The following is a 19,548-nucleotide window of genomic DNA, read 5'->3' on the forward strand; positions in this document are numbered from 1 at the left end:
CCCCCCCCCTCAAGAAACCACCTCATAAGGGCGCGGAACCAACCAAGCGCCGAGAAGACTACTTGCCCTTCATACAGAGACTACTGGGGGATCAACCAGGTACTGGACTGTGCTGCCCCTGCGCACTCCCTGCCTCCACCTGGGCTTATGCTGTCCTGCCTGCCTCCCACTGACTGAACTGCTTTGATTCCTGTCTTGCCTCAACCCCCCCCCTTTCTGAATTGCCTGAGAAGCGCTGGAAACTACCAACCTGCTGCCTGTGGTCCAAGCGCCGTATGCCCCCTGCAAAGCGATATAAATTCCAGGCGCTAGACCCCTGAACATTGCGGCCGGTCACCGCACTGTGCCGCCCGACTGGGTGACCCCGAGGCGCTATAGTTAATAAGCGCCTCCCTGTCCTCGACGTGCTGGGCCCTAGAAGGGCTAATTAGCCGGCCGCCCGGAGCTGTTCGCGCCCTCTTGAGGCGCCTGGCGAAGCCGATCCTTGTGCCCGTGGCTCCAGCGCCATCAAATGTGCCTCCGCGGCGGCCCTCGGTGTCAGGAGAGGGCCGCCGGAATCCTCAACAGGCCGCGCTAGGCCCAAAGTCACCCTACCTGCATCACGTGACGGGGCACGCCAGCCGCGTCATCGGCCGCGCCCCCGCCAGAGCCGCTTAGCCATTGGCCGCAAGCATCACGCCCCTCACAGCGAGGCCCGGCACCCGGAGGAAGCCAAGCCTAGCTCAAACTCGTTGCGGAGGGGGCCGTGGAGCAAGAGAGCCCCCTCCGATCTGCCACACAAGCTGGGCCTGCCCCTCCTCTGGCGCTGGTGCCCCGCAACTGCCCCCATCGCAGCGCTGGGCCAAGTGAGGCCTACAGGAGGGCCGGAGCCCTTCTTCCCTGCCGAGAGCCATTGCAAGGGCCCCGGAGGGCCGAAGACAAAAGGTAACTCCCAGGGGAGGAGGGCGGAAGGCCGAAGAAGGCCCCGAGTCCGCCCCTTCCCCAGGGAAGCTGTGACTGGGCCCCGTTAGCCCCCAATGAGCCTCTAGTGACTGCGAGGCCCTGAGGAACATCAAGGTTGCTCGGGCTAATTAACTGTTTATGCCTGATGATAGACTTACACCTGGTCAACTGTTTATGCCTGATGATCTGTTGATTTACCCAGAAGTGGTTTAGCCCTGCACAAGGGAGTTGTCAGCCTCAATGAAATGGTTTGCCTTTAATGAACTGTAGGATGTAATGCTCATTCTTACTACCTGAAATGCTGGTTCATGATTAATGAAAGTATCCACTTTATGTGATGAAAAGGTTATTGCGACAGGCTATGTTATTTACTGAGTTGCTACCTTTGCTCCCATGATGAAAATGCTTTAGTGGAATATTCTAGGAAATGCTGATGAATTGATTGCCCTGATCCTAATCCTATATAAAAGCTATTGATTTTTAATCAAAAGCACTGGTGTGGTCTCCATTATTGCGCACACTTATTGTCTCAGTGGATGAGTGTGTTGTGTAGCTACTTTACACGTAAGCCCCTGGTTGCCTACCTGCTCGAGCCAAGCTAACCCCCGGGGAACTGGAGGTCCCAGTTCTTACATTGGTGGCAGCGGTGGGATCCAATGTAGGAACTGGGGTCACCAGTTCCCCGGGGGTAGCCTGGCACGAGCAGGTAGGCACCCGAAAGCTTAGGTGTTAAGTGACTACACAGCACACGCATCCACTGAGACAATAAAAGGCACGCAATGACTGACGCCACTCCAGTGAGTTTGATTAAAAATCAAATAACTTTTATCTAAGCTCAAGGTTCAGGAGTGGAAAATCACAGTATCAATTAGTCATCAAAGCATTTCATCAGAGGGGAGTAAATGGAGCAGTTCAATATCCAATTTAACATGTTGCAATAACATTTCATGAAAGAATTAGCATCTCATTTCTGCACAATAGCCATTTCCTTGCATCAGAAATTGGCATGTAATTAAACCAGGGTAAAGCATTTCATTAGTTAAAAGTAGACTTCCCAGTAATCACTTTGCGCCGAGATAGGCACGTCCTTACGCCAGGGTGAACATCTCCTCAACCAGGAAGAAACATTTCATTAAGCATTAAATAACAAAGCACCCATCGAAGGTGAGCATCTCATTACGCATGAACAACCAGCTCATCAGGCAAGGATGAGCATATCCTGCAACAAGAGTCCCCAGGTCATCAGGTAAATAACCTGTTCAGTAGGCAAATCAATTAACTTCTCACCAAGCAAGGGTGAACATTACATAGAACTCCCTAGCAGGATTAAATTGGTCCTTTGACAGGAAGAAACAGTTCATTTGGTAAAGATTTACTTTTCATCAGGTGAGAATAAGAACATTTCGTTAGGGTGAAAACTAACACATTACCTGCTGCCTGAATAAGCAGAGCAGCACCCCTATTAATCAAGAACATTTCATGGGGTAAAACGAAAACATTCCTCATCAATGCAGCACCTTGCAATAATCCTGTCAGGAAAGAAATAACGTTTCTTTACACCGCAGTGAACCTTTTATAATTTGAGGCCTATAACCTGTAAACGCTCGTTTCCGTAGGCTGAAATAGACAGGGCATCAGGCCACTATTTTAACAGGAATTCAAAACTATTCCCTCAAGGCAGAAATAAACATTTCATTTAACCTGGGTAGTATTAGCCCTCTCCCACAGGATTTCCTTATTCAAAAATCACCAGCTCATCAGATTTAAACCTTGCATCAGGTATAACCATTACCGTAGTTACCAGCAAATCACTGGAGTATCAGGGGGAGAAGGCGCTTGCCTGAGCATAAGTAAAACATTTCAGGAATCAGGAATAATCAGATCCCTACCAATCAGGCCACATCTCATTAGGCTGGAATGAAACTTTTCATCTGGCAGGGAGGTATATCTCATCAGGGGAGAATAAACATTTCATTAGGTTAACTTAACCATTTCAACAGTTATGCAAACATTCCAACAGGTAAGTAACCCATTCATTAGGCGATTCATATCATTAGGCAGTAATGCCCCTTGCATCAGGTAACCAACAGTTCTTTAGACCAATTCACATGAGCCTTTAGGCTGCCCCTAACAAGCCCAGGGCCCAATGGTGTCTTGGCCCAGTTCAATTAGCATGTCATGAAACATAGGTTCACCCTTTCCGTGGTCGTAGAGCAAGCACTACACTCAGTGGGCCACTCGAATAGGGAATTCCCTACCAGCCCCTCATCAGGGGTTAACATCTTCTCTTCACGGGGAGTGGCCCAGTGTTTCAGGGGGCACTGGCCCAATTCGGCTCACGAGGGCCAATGGGGCCCAGCTGCAGTTTTCCCCAGGGGAGGGGCAAACTCGGGGCCTTCTCCGGCCTTCCGCCCCCTCCCCGGGGGTTTACCTTGGTACTTCGGGCCTTTCTGGTTGCCCGGGGAGGGCTTGTGCTCTTTTCTGATCCCTCCGATGTGCATCCGTATGTTGGGGCCGGTCGTGGCACAGCAGGGCCACACAGGGCCCCGCGCGGCTGGTGCACTGGGCGGAGGGGGCTCACACGCCTCCAAGTCCCCCTCCGTAACTTTCTTGGCTGGTCCGGGGCTTCTCCCGGCGTGGAGCCAATCGGAGGCCTCGCTTGTAGGGCGTGGCCCGGCAGGCCAATGGTAGCACAGAGGGGGCGGGGACGCGGCCTGCGACACGGCCGGGCGCCCCCATCACGTGGTGCGGGTGTCAGCGGCTTCAGGCCTAGCGCGGCCTAGGAGATGAGCGCGGCGGCCTACCTCAGGCACCGGGGGCCGCCGCGGGGATTCCTCAATCTTGGGCCGGATGACGGCACCTCCTCGGCTCACTCTTCCGGGCCCAGCGCGGCCCACGGCACACGGCGGCGGCCCTCTCCTGGCATCGAGGGCCGCTGCGACAACACTCCCTCGCGGGGGGGGGCTCTCAGTACACACAGCGGTCCGCGACAGGAACTACGAGGCCCAGACGGCCCCACGCTGACACGGGTGCCGCACCAGCTCTCCTGGGCTGCGGCGGTGATCTCGGCCCTCAACAATACAGCGGTGGCCCTCTCCTGGTATCGGGGGCCGCCGAGATGGACAACGGTGACACCGGCGGCACAGGCAAGCTCAGAGGACTCCCGCACTATAGCGGTAAGTCGGCCGGCGCTTTTGGGGTACAGCGCTCACGGGCCTAGGCGCTGGGGCACACATTAGAGCAGCGCTTGCCAGTGGTAACGCTTGGGGCAGTCTCAGCAGTAGCGCTTTGCGGCACAGCCGATCCTCAAATGACAGCGCTTGGCAGCAACAGTCTTTAAGCTCACAGCGCTTCAGAGGGCACGGCAAGGGAGCACTGTAGAGCAGTACAGTTCAGCTTTAGACAGTCTTGGCAGTTCAGATGATGCAGGACAGGCCACACGACAGTGGCAAATCAGCAAAGGGGGTCCAGGACAGGATTAAGGGGCGCAGAAGTAACACATCCCAGTACCTGGTTGATCCCCAGTGGTCCTGGTTAGCGCAGTCAGACTTCTTCTTGGCGCTTGATGGTTCTAGCGCCTTTGTAAATAGCAGTTTCTTGTTTCTTGGCTCTTGAAGGGGGGTTGAGTTGAGGGCTGCAGGCAGGATTCCTCTGCAGGTCACTGTAGATGGTCCCTGGGTTCCCCTCCCGCCGGCCCAGGTCAGTGGGCTAGCTCAGGGTACCTCACTCAACTTAAGAGGCAGCACCTAAGTCCTGTCACTCCCAGTGGCATAAGTCCCTGACTAGGCCCTACCGCCTAAGTCTCCTGCGTGGGTTCCCCAGGTCAGTGATGCCCCAACTGACTAGAAAGTTTCCCTCCCTTTCCTTATATAGCGACAGTTGGCAGTGGCAGTTGGTGTCACCTCCCCAGTTCTAGAAGGTTCCAGGAGCTTCCCTCATTATAGCTATGGGCAGGCTGGCAGGCTGGCATTGCTACATTGTTTAAGGGTTCCAGCCAGCACCTGCCTACTAGAGTGTGCCTAAAAAGACCATGCTGCAGTAGCAGGGGTCAGTGGCAGCCATGTTTGGAGTAAAGAGCACCTGCACCTTAACATGGATTGGCCATGGAAAGGTGCCCGGAGACCTAAGGGCCAACGAAAAAGAAGGTGGGTAAAATGAGGCAAGCGCGAAAAAATAGGGAAAGACCACCCTAGGGCTGACAGGTCTAACACACAGACTAGATCTTGCCAGGCGATCTGGGGTGCTGTTGGCACACTGGGCACGGTGTTCTTGGTGTAAACAGCAGCAGAGTCCTCCCAGGCAGGTAGCTTGGCAATATTCTCCAAATGGGGTACAACCTATGGGGGCATTATGTTATCTCACTTGACAATCCCCGAGTTCGGGTGTATGCTCCTCTAGGAGTTCAAATCAGAAGTGGGGGAAGAAAGAAGCGGAGGTTCATTCAGCTTCCGACTTTCAGTAGTCACCAATCAGTAAGGGGGAGGAAAGAATCACGTTAGGCTGTGTACCAGAGTCACAAGGATCAGTGAATTTGTGGGTAAGGTGTAGTGGGCCAGTAACTTACCCACTTATACACTGACCCTTTTTTAACCTTATCTCTATCCAGTTTCTTCATATTAAAATTTCCCTCCATGGATATGAGATAATGTAAAGTGTCACCCACTGTCAATACCCAGACCGTCTCCATCCTGGTGAAGGTTGGTGAATCCCTTGGAGAACAGGTCACTGAAGTGATACACCAAATGAAGATGCCATCCACCAAACCACACGAGGGGAGATGATATACACCGCGACCTGTGAAAGTCGGGTTGAGGGTCTCCAGATCTATCTTCCGTGAGACTCTTGTAAACAGACTAATGTGGTTCATTTCCCCCGTATTGATTGTTGACTGCTTTTCTAGGATCCGAGACCCTCTTCCTTACTATACTCCTTTCTGCTAGTATCCTTTTGAGGGAGGATATAAGGTGGTGCATTGGTCGCAGCCCTTGGTGTTTATGTTGGGCCTTGCCATTCACATTCTTCCCCTAAACCACCAGCTTGTTTTTGGGAAGTGGGTACAACTAATTTCATGCAGTGGTTAATTTTAGCTGGTGGGTGGAGGTGGGGCCTACCACCACTCATTTTTGAGGACCGTCACTTATTATTCCTCAGTAGACTTTGTCCAAGAGCAAAAGAGAGAAAAACGAAGGAAAAAGAGGAAAATAGAAAAATACATGTCAATAGAAGAATACCGAAATGTGCAAGAACGAGTTAAAGGGACTGTGAGTTTCTGGTAGTGGATTAAAGAGCCAGGAGGTGGAATCAAGACAACGCAGTCTTGGCATTCGGCACACTGGCATTCAGTGGTGTTGGCTGCAGGCTTATGAGCAAAACTCTGTGTCTCTCTCTACTTATTCCTTTACATATTAAGCATTGGTTGCCTGCTTCATGTTTTTTTTTCGGATCACTGACTAAATATCGAGGGACAAAATATAGACTACCCAAAATATAGATTCCAAAATATCAACAGACAAAATATCGAATTCCTATCTACAAACAGGTAAGTACCAAAATATCGACCCCAAAATATCGTTTATACATATATATACATTATAAAAATATCGAATTTCTTAAAATTAATGTAAAATTTAAAAAATATTAAAAATAAATAGCTAAAATATACTTAAAAATACTTAAATTACCTTAAAATTATTAAATAACTAATTTAACTTATATAAAAAAAATAATACAATCATATCTGTTAAAACATATATATATATATTAACATAATATTAATAAAAAATACACAATATTATTACCGTAGGATAGCGGAGGTGTAAAAATTACTATTCACACTCCTGGAAGTGCAACAGTAGGGAAAGCGTTGGATAGCGTAGGAGTAAAAATTACTATTCCCACTCCAAAGAGTGCAACAGTAGGGAAAGCGTTGGATAGCGTAGGGGTAAAAATTACTATTCCCACTCCAGAGAGTGCAACAGTAGGGAAAGCGTTGGATAGCGTGGGGGTAAAAATTACTATTCCCACTCCAGAGAGTGCAACTGTAGGGAAAGCGTTGGATAGCGTAGGAGTAAAAATTACTACTCCCACTCCAGAGAGTGCAACAGTAGGGAAAGCGTTGGATAGCGTAGGGGTAAAAATTACTATTCCCACTCCAGAGAGTGCAAGAGTAGGGAAAGTGTTGGATAGCGCAGGGGTAAAAATTACTATTCCCACTCCAGAGAGTGCAACAGTAGAGAAAACGTTGGATAGCCTAGGGGTAAAAATTACTATTCCCACTCCAGAGAGTGCAACAGTAGGGAAAGCGTTGGATAGCGTAGGGGTAAAAACTACTATTCCCACTCCAGAGAGTGCAACAGTAGGGAAAGCGTTGGATAGCGTAGGGGTAAAAATGACTATTCCTACTCCAGAGAGTGCAACAGTAGGGAAAGCGTTGGATAGCATAGGGGTAAATTTTACTATTCCCACTCTAGTGAAAATAAATTAATATAATTCACTTAATTATCAATTAATCAATTAATCAAAATTAATTATCAATTAAGAATTAATTAATTATCAATTAAAAATTAATTAACAATTTGTTCAAAATAAATACCAATAAATTCATTAACACTATTATTCACTCCTCTCACTCTCCATTACCTAAAATGGCGGGGACCACATACCGGAGTCATAAATCGCCTCCACTGCCCACCAGATGACCATGAGGCTACATACCATCGTGGTCACAGGTCACCAAAACAGAGATAATGCTCCCTCCTCGCCTCCGAGCAGCACAGAGCCTAATCTCTCTCCTCCCCACCAAACAACACAGAAGATGGACTAACTCGACCTGCCCCAGAGCAGAAAGGGAAACTGCCTCTCTAAGGCACATCAACAACAGAGAAAGAACTACTACCTCTGTCTCCCTATATGCTATCCTGGTGGCCATCTTTGACTAGTCCTCCATTGAGGCGGCCATCTTAGTCTAGTCATCCTCTCCCACTGCCCATACTTAAGATCACTTAGGGCTTCAGCCCTGCAACCTAACAAACTCACCCACGTACACCCCCCCTCTTCTACCTACGCCTCTCCCACCATGGAACGCACGGGCGAGCACACATACAAAATCAACTACCCACCCGGGCTCTCCAAAAAAAACGCCAAACGCTACAAACACAACTTCCTGAAGGCACACCCTGAAACACCATGTGTGGACACCTACTTTTCACTGATCAATGGAGCCACGAGCACCGATATCATCTTCCACACTCTGCGTAGAGCACAATGGAGGAAAGCGCTCCTCTCCATTCTCACTATATCAACCACCAGTAAATCCGCTCATGGCCTAACGCTTTCTATCTCGCCATCCCAAGTTTTCCCTGGCAGAGCCACCATCACCATCTACAACAACGGGATCATTCTATTCCAAGCCACTGATAGGAACCTCGGCCGACTCGACAACCTGTTCCCTACCTTCCTAGAACACATCGCCAAACGACGGTCCCCCACTCCGCACACACCAAGCTGCACCTCACCCCCAACTCCATTCCCCAATATAACACACCCTGCCCATCTCAACAGCGGAATGACACACACCTCTCCCATCCCCCCAGTACTATAGTTAGTCACACACCCGACGTAACCCCTCCACACCCCTCACTCATTGACGAAGATAGTTCCCCTTCATACATACTCTCTATTACCGTAGAACACTCCACTAATGCTAGCATATCCCACCCCCCCGTCCCCAGCTCGCTTTCCAGCTCCCTACTCAACAACCCGCCCACGGCCCTCATCTCCAACGCTAGCCCCAATCCACCGCTGGACTTGATTTTAACCACCCTCCTACAAGTCAAAGACGAGCTCCACACCATCAAAGAACTTCTCCACACACACCCCAGACAACCCCAACCTACAACCACCACTTCCGTATCCAACAAACGCCACACCTTCCCCAAAGGCCCTCGCATTCAGCTCTCTCCGCGTTGGCCCACTATCCCCGCTTGCAACAACACCCACCGCCCCCGTCGCGCTCTTAACTCCCTGTCGGACCACGACTTAGACACCCTCCTCCGCTCTTTTGGCCCAGGTCCGGTAAAACACACAACGTCCACACAACTCCCCATACCCACAATTCTCACAAATCCCATTAGGCACCCAACTCTAAGTAACAGAAGCTCCGTCCCCAACAATCTCAGAAAAATCCCCCTCTCTCTAGAACACTCGACCACCCTCCTCACCCCCAGACTCAAATGCATCCTACTCAACTGCAAATCGGCCCAGAGGCACTCCTCCGACATTGCAGATCTCGTCACATCAATGGATCTTGACCTAACCATTTTGACTGAAACGTGGCTAACTGAAGCTTCTACACCTATTATGGATATACTAGTTCCCCCCAATTACCACATCATTAGACTCAACAGGACCGGCAAGACGGGCGGGGGAACCGCATGCATTTTCAGGAGCAACCTCTCCGTTACTAAAGGCACTTCCCCCTCCCTCACGTCCTGTGAACTCTTCTGTCTCGATATCTCCTGCGAGGGCAAACCAGTATGTGCTTTACATCTCATCTATCACCCGCCTGGGGACAACCTCATCTTCACCCAACAACTCATGGACACGATCACATCCAACGCTGGTCGGCAGATCACTCAAATCTACCTGGGTGACTTTAATCTCCACTGGAACGATCAGAAAGACGCAGTCGCAGACCCTCCCCCCCCCCAGCACGACCGGCCCAATCCAGCTCCCCTCCCCGCTCCCGCCTCCCAGCTGTCCAGCCCTCCCCGACCCCTACTTAATGGCGGCCACTGCGGGGACAGGCGAGCAAGACCACTGACTCATTGTCAGTGAAATTGCTCTCCCACCCTCGCAGCTCCACCATTAAGTGAGGTGCCCCTGCCCCAGCACTCTTGAGTGTTGGTGATCGAGGCCCTCCTCCACCCGCAGGTTTCCCTGCGCCTCATCCCTGGTGGTCCAGTGGACCTCTGTCTCCTTTCTTTCTTTCTGCTCCTTCACTCTTTTGCGCCTTATTTCTGCCCATTTCCCTTTCTCTCCCTCTGCTCCTTCACTCGTTTTTTTTCCCTTTCTATCTTTCACCTTTCTGCACCTCTGCTCTTTTGTGCCTTATTTTTGCCCATTTTCCCTTTCTCTCCCTCTGCTCCTTCACCCGTTTTCACTCGTTTTTTTACCCTTTCTATCTTTCTCCTTTCTGCTCTTTTCTGCATCTCTGCTCTTTTGTGCCTTATTTCTGCTTATTCTCCCTTTTTTCTTTATCCCTTCTTTCCTCCCTTTACCTTTCCCCGCCGCTGCTGCCCCCGCGGCCCCTCCCCCCCCCCCAGCACGACCGGCCCAATCCAGCTCCCCTCCCCGCTCCCGCCTCCCAGCTGTCCAGCCCTCCCCGACCCCTACTTAATGGCGGCCACTGCGGGGACAGGCGAGCAAGACCACTGACTCATTGTCAGTGAAATTGCTCTCCCACCCTCGCAGCTCCACCATTAAGTGAGGTGCACCAGCGGGCAAGCACAAGCACGTCTGCGCTCGTCTGCGACCCGTCCGCGACCAGCACCAGGAACCCTGGACCTCCGCCCCGCCAACGCTACGACCCAGCAGCACTCCACGCACTCAACTCAGGCTGCAACAACAACTGCAAGCTAGCATCACCAGCCGACCAGCCGACACCCATGGACCCTTCAGCTGTCACCGCTGCCGGCACACCTGCAGCACCGCCAAGAACACGGATCCAGCACAACCCGCCCACAAGAACACAACCGAACCGAAGACCCTGCAATGCATCCTCCTCAACGTCCGATCCCTCCACAAACACGCCACAGAAATCTGGGACCTCCTCGACAGCACAACCCCAGACGTAGCATTCTTCACCGAAACCTGGACCAACACCACCTCGGGACCGGACATCGCCATCGCCATCCCCCAAGGATACAAGATCTCCAGGAAGGACCGCCCCATCCACCCAGGAGGAGGAATCGCCATCATCCACAAATCCAGCCTCCGCCTGAGCACACTCTCTGACGAGTCCACAGAACTGATGGAACACCTTCACTTCAAGATACTGGCCAGCCCCACCGCCGCCCTCCGAGGAACCCTCATCTACCGACCTCCTGGACCCCGCAGACCCTTCGCCAACTCCATTACGGACATTATCTCCCTTCAGGCCATCGCATCCACCAACTACACCCTGCTGGGAGACCTCAACTTCCACCTCGACAATCAACTGGACCCCAACACCACATCCCTCCTGGACAACCTCCACAACATTGGACTCCGCCAGATCGTGACCGAGCCCACGCACTCAGCAGGACACCCCTCTTCACTACAGGAAACTCCATCACCTTCAGCCACACCACCGAACTCCCATGGACCGACCATCGTTGCGTCCACTTCACCTTCAGAACACCCACCATCCACAGACACCAGCACCTGCTTCCACAAAGAAACTGGACCAAAATCACCGATGACCAGCTCACCTCCTCACTCAACAACTCCACCCCAACCATCGCGGAAAACGACGACCCCAACACCGCAGCCCGAACCCTGCATAGATGGATCTCGGACAGCACCAACACCATAGCCCCTCTCAAGAAAAACAACAATACCCGTGCCAAGAAAGCCAGATGGTTTACCACCGAACTTCGAGAGTCCAGGCGCACATGCCGCCGCCTCGAAAAGGCCTGGAGAAACACCAAATCCACAGAAGCCCACAACAACTTCAGAGCCGCCACCAACGCCCACCATCAACTCATCAGAGAAACGAGGAAAAAAGCGATTGAAGACAGAATCTCCACCCACGCACACAACAGCAAAGAACTCTTCAGCATCATCAAGGAGTTCGCCCAACCCACCAGCGAGTCTACCGACATCCCTCCCTCACAAGACCTCTGCGACAAACTCAGCATCTTTTTCCACCACAAAATCAAGAGCATCTATGACAACTTCGACGAAGACAACCAACACACTGAACCCTCACCAACCACCCCCGACACCCGGAAACCAGCGATTGATGACTGGACAGCACTCACCACCGAAGACACACTGAAGACAATGAAGTCAATCCACTCAGGGGCCCCCACGGACCCCTGCCCCCACCACATCTTCAACAGAGCTGCCAACACCATCAAACCCATGCTCCGCCAAACCATCAACCGCTCCCTGGCGACCGCCTCATTCCCTGACGACTGGAAACACGCAGAGGTCAACCCCCTCCTAAAGAAACCCTCAGCGGACCCCAACGACCTCAAAAACTACAGACCCATCTCCCTGCTCCCGTTCCCAGCGAAAGTCATCGAGAAAGCCATCAACAGCCAACTCGCCACATTCATTGAAGAACATAACATCCTCGACTCCTCCCAATCCGGCTTCAGAAAAAACCACAGTACGGAAACCGCCCTCCTCGCCGCAACAGACGACATCCGCACCTTACTGGACAAAGGAGAAACAGTAGCCCTCATCCTCCTCGACCTATCAACGGCGTTCGACACAGTCTCCCACCGCACCCTAATACGCAGACTCTACGATGCAGGAATCCAGGACAAGGCCCTCGACTGGATCTGCTCCTTCCTCTCCAGCAGGACGCAGCGGGTCAGACTCCCCCCTTTCCTCTCGGACCCCACACCTATCACCTGCGGAGTCCCCCAGGGCTCCTCCCTCAGCCCGACGCTCTTCAACGTCTACATGGCTCCACTTGCCCCCATCGTCAGAACCTACGGACTCAACATCGTGTCATATGCAGACGACACCCAGCTCATCCTCTCCCTATCCAACGAGCCCAACACCGCCAGACGCAACTTTCGAGAAGGCATGGAAGCCGTCGCCAAATGGATGAAAAACAGCTGCCTACAACTAAACACCAACAAAACAGAAGTACTCATCATGGGCCCAAACCCCGACGCCTGGAGTGACACCTGGTGGCCCACCGCCCTCGGAAACCCGCCAACCCCCACAGACCACGCACGCAACCTGGGAATCATCCTGGACTCCGAGCTCAAAATGGACCGCCAGATCAACTCTGTCTCATCTTCCTGCTTCCACACCCTCCGCCTCCTTCGTAAGACCTTCAAATGGATCCCCCTCGAACACCGAAAGACAGTCACTCACGCCCTGGTCACCAGCAGACTCGACTACGGCAACGCACTCTACGCCGGAATAAACAAAAACCTCATCCGCAAGCTACAGAACATCCAGAACGCCGCCGCAAGACTGGTCCTCAACCTGCCAAAACACTGCCACATCTCCCAGCACCTGCGCACACTCCACTGGCTCCCCGTCGAGGCGAGAATCACCTTTAAGATGCTCACCCACGCACACAAGGCCCTCCACGGCACCGGACCAGCATACCTGAACAGCCGACTCAAATTCCACGCACCCCAAAGGACCCTACGATCAGCCCAGCTTTCCTACGCTGTGGTCCCCCGCACCAGAAAGACCAGATCGGGAGGCCGCTCCTTCTCCTTCCTCGCGGCCAAAGCATGGAACGCCCTTCCGCTCCACCTCAGACAGACAACATCGCTCCCCATCTTTGCAAGAAACCTCAAAACCTGGCTCTTCGACAGACCCCCTCCTTGATGGAATGGAACCTGCACCCCCCCAACCCCCCCCACCCCTAGCGCCTTGAGACCCTTACGGGTGAGTAGTCGCGCTTTAACAAACTCCTGATTGATTGGAGTGGTGAACAGTCTCAAAACTTTCCTTAATGCACTTAACCTCACCCAAATATGTAACAGCTCAACACACGACAAAGGCTCCATACTTGATCTCATCATCGCCAATGAGGACTCTACCCAACTGGGGGAAATCCAACCTTGTGACTGGTCAGACCACCACATTATCACCTTCTTCATCAATGAAAAGGTCAAACCTACCCTGGCTCAGCCCTCCAAATCCAAGATCTGGAGAAGGGACATGAAGAATCTTAACCCCAACTCCCTGCCTCCCCACTTATCCAGTCGCCTCCTTCCCCCTTCTGGCGCCTCTGATGTTTAATCACTGACTGACCACTACCTCGACTCTATGAACTCAATAATCAATGAAGCCGCCCCACTGCAACTAAAGAGAGTCTCCACCAAGATCTCGAACCCTTGGTATGACGCCAGACTCAATGAAGACAGGCGTGCTATTCGAATGGCAGAGCGCACATGGAGATCTGACCCTTCATCACTGCATCGCAAAACGCTTAAGAACAAGAGAAATGCCTACTTCAGGAAAATCAAGCGTGCGAAATCTGACTTCTTCAGCCTCCAGTTGGACCAAGCAAAAAACCGGCCAAGAAAACTGTTCGAACTAGTCAAAACTCAAACCAAGACGCAACCCTTACTATCAAACAACACAACAAACGACATCCCACACTGTGAAGACTTTTCTGCTTTCTTTAAGCTAAAGACCGACAACATAAGATGTGACCTCCTCAATGATGTAAGCCGATACCCTAGCCACATTAAAATGTCCAACACCCAACCTAAAAATAACGCATCTTGGACGTCCTTCGACACCTACTCTGAAGAAGCAATACACAAACTGCTCGGCACCTTGAAGCCCTCTAATCACCTCGCAGACCCCCTACCTGCTAATGCTGTAAAAGTCTTCACCCCCGTACTCCTCCCACTCTAGACTAAGATCATTAACAGCTCCCTTCAATAAGGTCTCATCCCAGACTCCCTCAAGGTGGGACAAGTCACGCCCATACTCAAGAAACCTACAGTTGACCCGTCGGACCTAAACAATTACCGTCCTATCACCAATATCCCCACTTTGGCCAAACTGCTGGAAAAATGTGTGCAACTCCAACTAACAAAACACATTGACCAGTTCGACCTCCTCAACCCTCACCAATCAGGCTTCCGAGCGAAACATAGCACGGAAACGGCCATGACACACATAATTGATGACGCCCTCCAAATCCTTGATCGCAATGATTCCTGCCTCCTCATCCTCCTGGACCTCTCCTCAGCATTTGACACGGTCAAACATGAGAACCTATTGGAGCTGCTAAACACTAGAATGGGTTTATCAGGGACTGTGCTCAAATGGTTCACTTCCTTCCTACATAACCGATCTCAGAAGATCAAGATCAACAATGTGCTTTCCTCACCTGTGCCAGTAGATTTAGGCGTCCCACAAGGATCTTCCCTCTCACCCACGCTGTTCAACCTCGTCATGGAACCACTCGCCACCTTGCTCCACGCATCCAATGTACACTTCCATATGTATGCCGATGACACTCAACTTTACCTAAAGGTACAATCCCCGGAAGATATCAAACTTCTGAACTACACACTTAGAAACACCCAATCATGGTTGGCCGACAATCACCTCAAACTAAATGCTCTGAAAACTGAGTTCCTTCTGATATCACCCCCTGTGAAAATTACCACCACCCAAATCTGGCTCAATCACCTAACAGCACTCAATGTCTGACCCACTATCGTGGATTCTGCGAAATCCTTAGGTATCACACTCGACACAAAGCTCAATATGCAACAGCACATTAGCAAAGCAACGAAAGGAGCTAATTTCCAAATCAACACATTGAGGAAACTTAAACCCTTCCTCCCAGTCAAAGATTTCCAAACTACTGTACAAGCCCTAGTCATCCCCCGCATAGACTATGGAATTGTGGCCCTCAGCGGACTCCCTCTATCAACAACCGCACCCCTAAGAGCCTCCTTGAATGCTGCCGCGAGACTCATCACTGGCTCAAGAAAACACTCTCATATAACCCCTGACTTGAAATCCCTGAAATGGCTGCCCTTTGAAGCCAGAATACAGCTGAAAATTGCTGTTATGACACACTCGGCCATACACCACAAGGCACCCAACTACCTCACTCAAAAGTTGACTATATCAGGAGGTTCGAGATCCAATAGAAGTACAAAAAGTCTACTCCTGAAACCTCGCAGATTCCGGAAGGAAAAAACTTACAAACGCTCCTTCTCAGGAATGGCACCCAGGATCTGGAATGCACTCCCTCCTGAAACAAGGCTTATCTCCTCCACTGCATTCTTCAAGAAAGAGGTGAAAGCCATCCTTATGGCCAAGTTCACCTGAACTTTATTGTTGTTGATCAGAGTCTTTGCACCGCTTTTGTAACTTTGGTTACTTGATCGTCTAATGACCTCATATTCCTATATGATTGCGATCCTATTATGCTACTCACTTACTACCTATTACTACACTGTGCATATTAGTTTGTTGACTCACCCCCTAGATGCCCCTACCCCTCGTTCTCTGTAACTCTTAGTAATTGATATAAGATATCCTTATAGCCTAAGCTCTCCTGATCTGTATTGTAGCTGGATCAAAGACTCTGCACCGTCTTATATTATTGTTTATTTTGAGTGTTGATTGGTATCTCCTGATCTCTATTGTAGCTGGATCAAAGACTCTGCACCGTCTTATATTATTGTCTATCTGATTGTTTACTGGTATCTTATCAGCACATGACTGCTATCCGACTATGCTATTGATTACTATACTGTACCCAATAATATGTTTAGTCACCCTCCTGTTGCCCCTCCCCCCTGTTTCTGTGAAGCGCTCTGATATCTGCAAAGATCTTGTTCGCGCTATATAAAACTTTGAATAAATAAATAAACATATTTAATTATTTATAATTAAATTCCTTCCCACCCTATTCCCCTATAAACCTACAACCTGCTACAAAAAATAAATTAATTTAATTCACATAATTATCAATTAATCAATTAATGAAAAATAATAATCAATTAAGAATTAATTAAATACCAATTAAAATTAATTAACAATTTATTTGAAATAAATACCAATTAATTAATTAACATATTTAATTAATGATAATTAAATTACTTCCCACCCTATTCCCCTATAAACCCACAACCCGCTACAGAAAATCAATTAATTTAATTCACATAATTATCAATTAATCAATTAATAAAAAATTATCAATTAAGAATTAATTAATTACCAATTACAAATTAATTAACAATTTATTCTAAATAAATACCAAATAATTAATTAACATATTTAATTAATTATAATTAAATTACTTCCCACCCTATTCCCCTATAAACCCACAACCCTCTACAGAATTAAATTACACAATTATTAAATAACATAAAATTAATTACTTAAAATAAATTGCAAAAATATATACACTTTTCACACATATACTAACATAAAAACACTTTAAAAAATTCGATATTATTAAAAATTCGATATTTTTAATAAACTATATTATGTACTTCGATATTTTGACTGTCTATATTTTTAAAATCGATATTACATTACTTACCTTCAAAACGATATTTTTGATGTCTATATTCTGTCCATTCGATATTTTGTCCATTCTATATTTTGGACTCGATATTTTGGTTTGTCTATATTTTGGAATCGATATTTTGACCATTTACCGTTTTTTTCATTACTCCAGTGTGCAGCAATTGGCTCTGACCGCTTCTGCGAGTGCATAAAGAGGGGCCTTCAAAGACTGACCTACACCGTGCTGTGCGCCCCTGACAACTTTGCGTCTCGAGGGGTAGACAAGCTCCCTAAATATTACTTCAGAGATGACAGCCTGAAGATGTGGTCAGCGATTGAGAGGTGAGACGTTTGTGAGCGCAGTGTCTGCACACCTACCCAGACACAGAGCAGTCTGTCACTACACCGACAACCTACTCAAACACCGCCTGAGGTTGGGGGGTTAGAAGAAGAAAGTCTCATAAAACATGTAGTTCAGAGACTTCATAAGAGACCACAGGGGCATTGATGTGTTCAAAGATTGACACTGTGCAGGGAGGAGTGGGACTTGCAATTAGTGAATGAGTTTAAGGTGTATGATGTAGTGACCTTGCTGTACCCTTTATATTTAGTCACAATGTAAAATGCAATGTAGGGTGTTAAAGATGTGACTCACACTCTGATGAACACATTTAAAAAGAACAGAGAAGGAGCAAACAGAGTGAGTGGGGTATGAAGGACAATGCGAAAATAAATAAGAGAAACTGAAAATAATATGGTCGATAGAATTGGAAAACAAAAGATAAAGGAAGGCAGAATAAAAAGAAATTAATGATCCAAGGATAGAGGGCTGGAAGGAGGAAAGTTTGGGTGGAGAGGTAAAAGAATAAATTATTGAAAGGTTGGATGAAAGGGTGTAAGGACAAATGGACGGAAGTGTGAAATGATGGATCGATGTGTGAAGGAAATGTTCATTGGATGGATGGAATGATGAAAGGATGTGTGGATACATGGAAGGAAAAGTGAAAGGGTTGGTTTATGAGTGAAAGGATAGATAAATGAATCAACGAACTAATGGATGGATAGAAAATCAATGGATTGTTGGAATAACGAAAGAAAGAGGTGAAGGATCAAAGAATGGAAGGGTGGGACAGTGAAAAGAAAGATAGGAAGGTGTACAGCCGAAGAGAACAATTCTAGGAAGTGTCAGGCTTACCTGCTTCACCCACTCAGTCTTATGAAACATTGTTTCAAAGTGGGGGTATTTTACATTTCTGTCTATTCCCTTGACCTGAGCCTTGTATATCTCTTCTTCATGTGCCCTCCAATCTCTTCTGGTTGGGTAACGCTGCCACGTTACAACCCCAGTGTTAGCGTATGACAGCATGGCTCTGCCAGTCCACCATGGCGGGACTAACCTGAGTTATGCTACTGTTTCTGAAAGGTTGGCAAGACGCATGCACCATCCTCTCTCCACTCCTCCTGAAAGTCTCAGGATGTAGCAGCATCATGGCCAAGGGATTCCCCAAGTCTTAGCTAAAGTTTCTACATGTGGCGCCTTCTATATTGTGCTAAAGCTTTTGGAAGATGAGCCTGGTTTTCGTGACTTTGTGCGGGTTTCTTTTCCAGCTTTGTGTCTTCCATCATTGACTGTTACTACCAGGATGACAGCTCTGTCCAGAGAGATTCTGAGCTGCAGGCCTGGGTGGACGAAATCTTCACCAGATTCTTCCTATCAAGCGAATCCTCAGGTAGGGTCTGGGTACTATGTTTTCTTACTGCACTGGGAAGTGGCAGCCAGTGGTGAGGAGCACCCTGGTCGAACTTAGCCAGGTAGGTAACGGTAACATCTGTATTCGGATGATGCCTGTAGAGGTCAGCTAACCTAGGGATGCCTGTAGAGGTGAGCTAACCTAGTGATGCGTGTATAGGTCAGTAAACCTAGGGATGCCTGTATAGGTCAGCTAACCTAGGCATGCCTGTAGAGGTCAGCTAACCTAGGGATGCGTGTATAGGTCAGTAAACCTAGGGATGCCTGTATAGGTCAGCTAACCTAGGCATGCCTGTAGAGGTCAGCTAACCTAGGGATGCCTGTATAGGTGAGCTAACCTGGGGAGGCCTGTACAGGTCAGCTAACCTAGGGATGCCTGTATAGGTCAGCTAACCTAGGGATGTACTGGCAACTGAGGTTTTTTTTTGGGTATTCCAGAATTACAAGGCGCACAACCAGAGTGTCCGTAAAGTTAAAGTTTGAAACAAAGGTATTCAATAGTTGGTACAGGCAATGGGGCGAACGGTAAAACCTCACAACCGCTCCACGATGGACCAAGCTTGGTACATACTAGAACAAGAAGAAAACCACAATGCCCCTGCACTCGTACAGAAGTGTAATTAAGG

The 19,548-nt window shown here is 49.1% G+C and overlaps 1 protein-coding gene across 1 annotated transcript in view; it reads left to right on the top strand.

The window, feature by feature from the left end:
• The window catches only part of LOC144799500 (hydroperoxide isomerase ALOXE3-like), a 149,883-nt gene that overhangs the window by 108,608 nt on the left and 21,727 nt on the right, over positions 1–19,548 (top strand). The window contains exons 10-11 of the mRNA XM_078670851.1: positions 17,345–17,514; positions 18,781–18,902. Coding sequence (XP_078526977.1) covers positions 17,345–17,514; positions 18,781–18,902 — 292 coding nt within the window. The remainder of the gene's footprint in view (positions 1–17,344; positions 17,515–18,780; positions 18,903–19,548) is intronic.

The sequence above is a fragment of the Lissotriton helveticus genome, chromosome 12 (genome assembly GCF_964261635.1).
Source record: "Lissotriton helveticus chromosome 12, aLisHel1.1, whole genome shotgun sequence".
Lineage (NCBI taxonomy): Eukaryota > Metazoa > Chordata > Amphibia > Caudata > Salamandridae > Lissotriton > Lissotriton helveticus.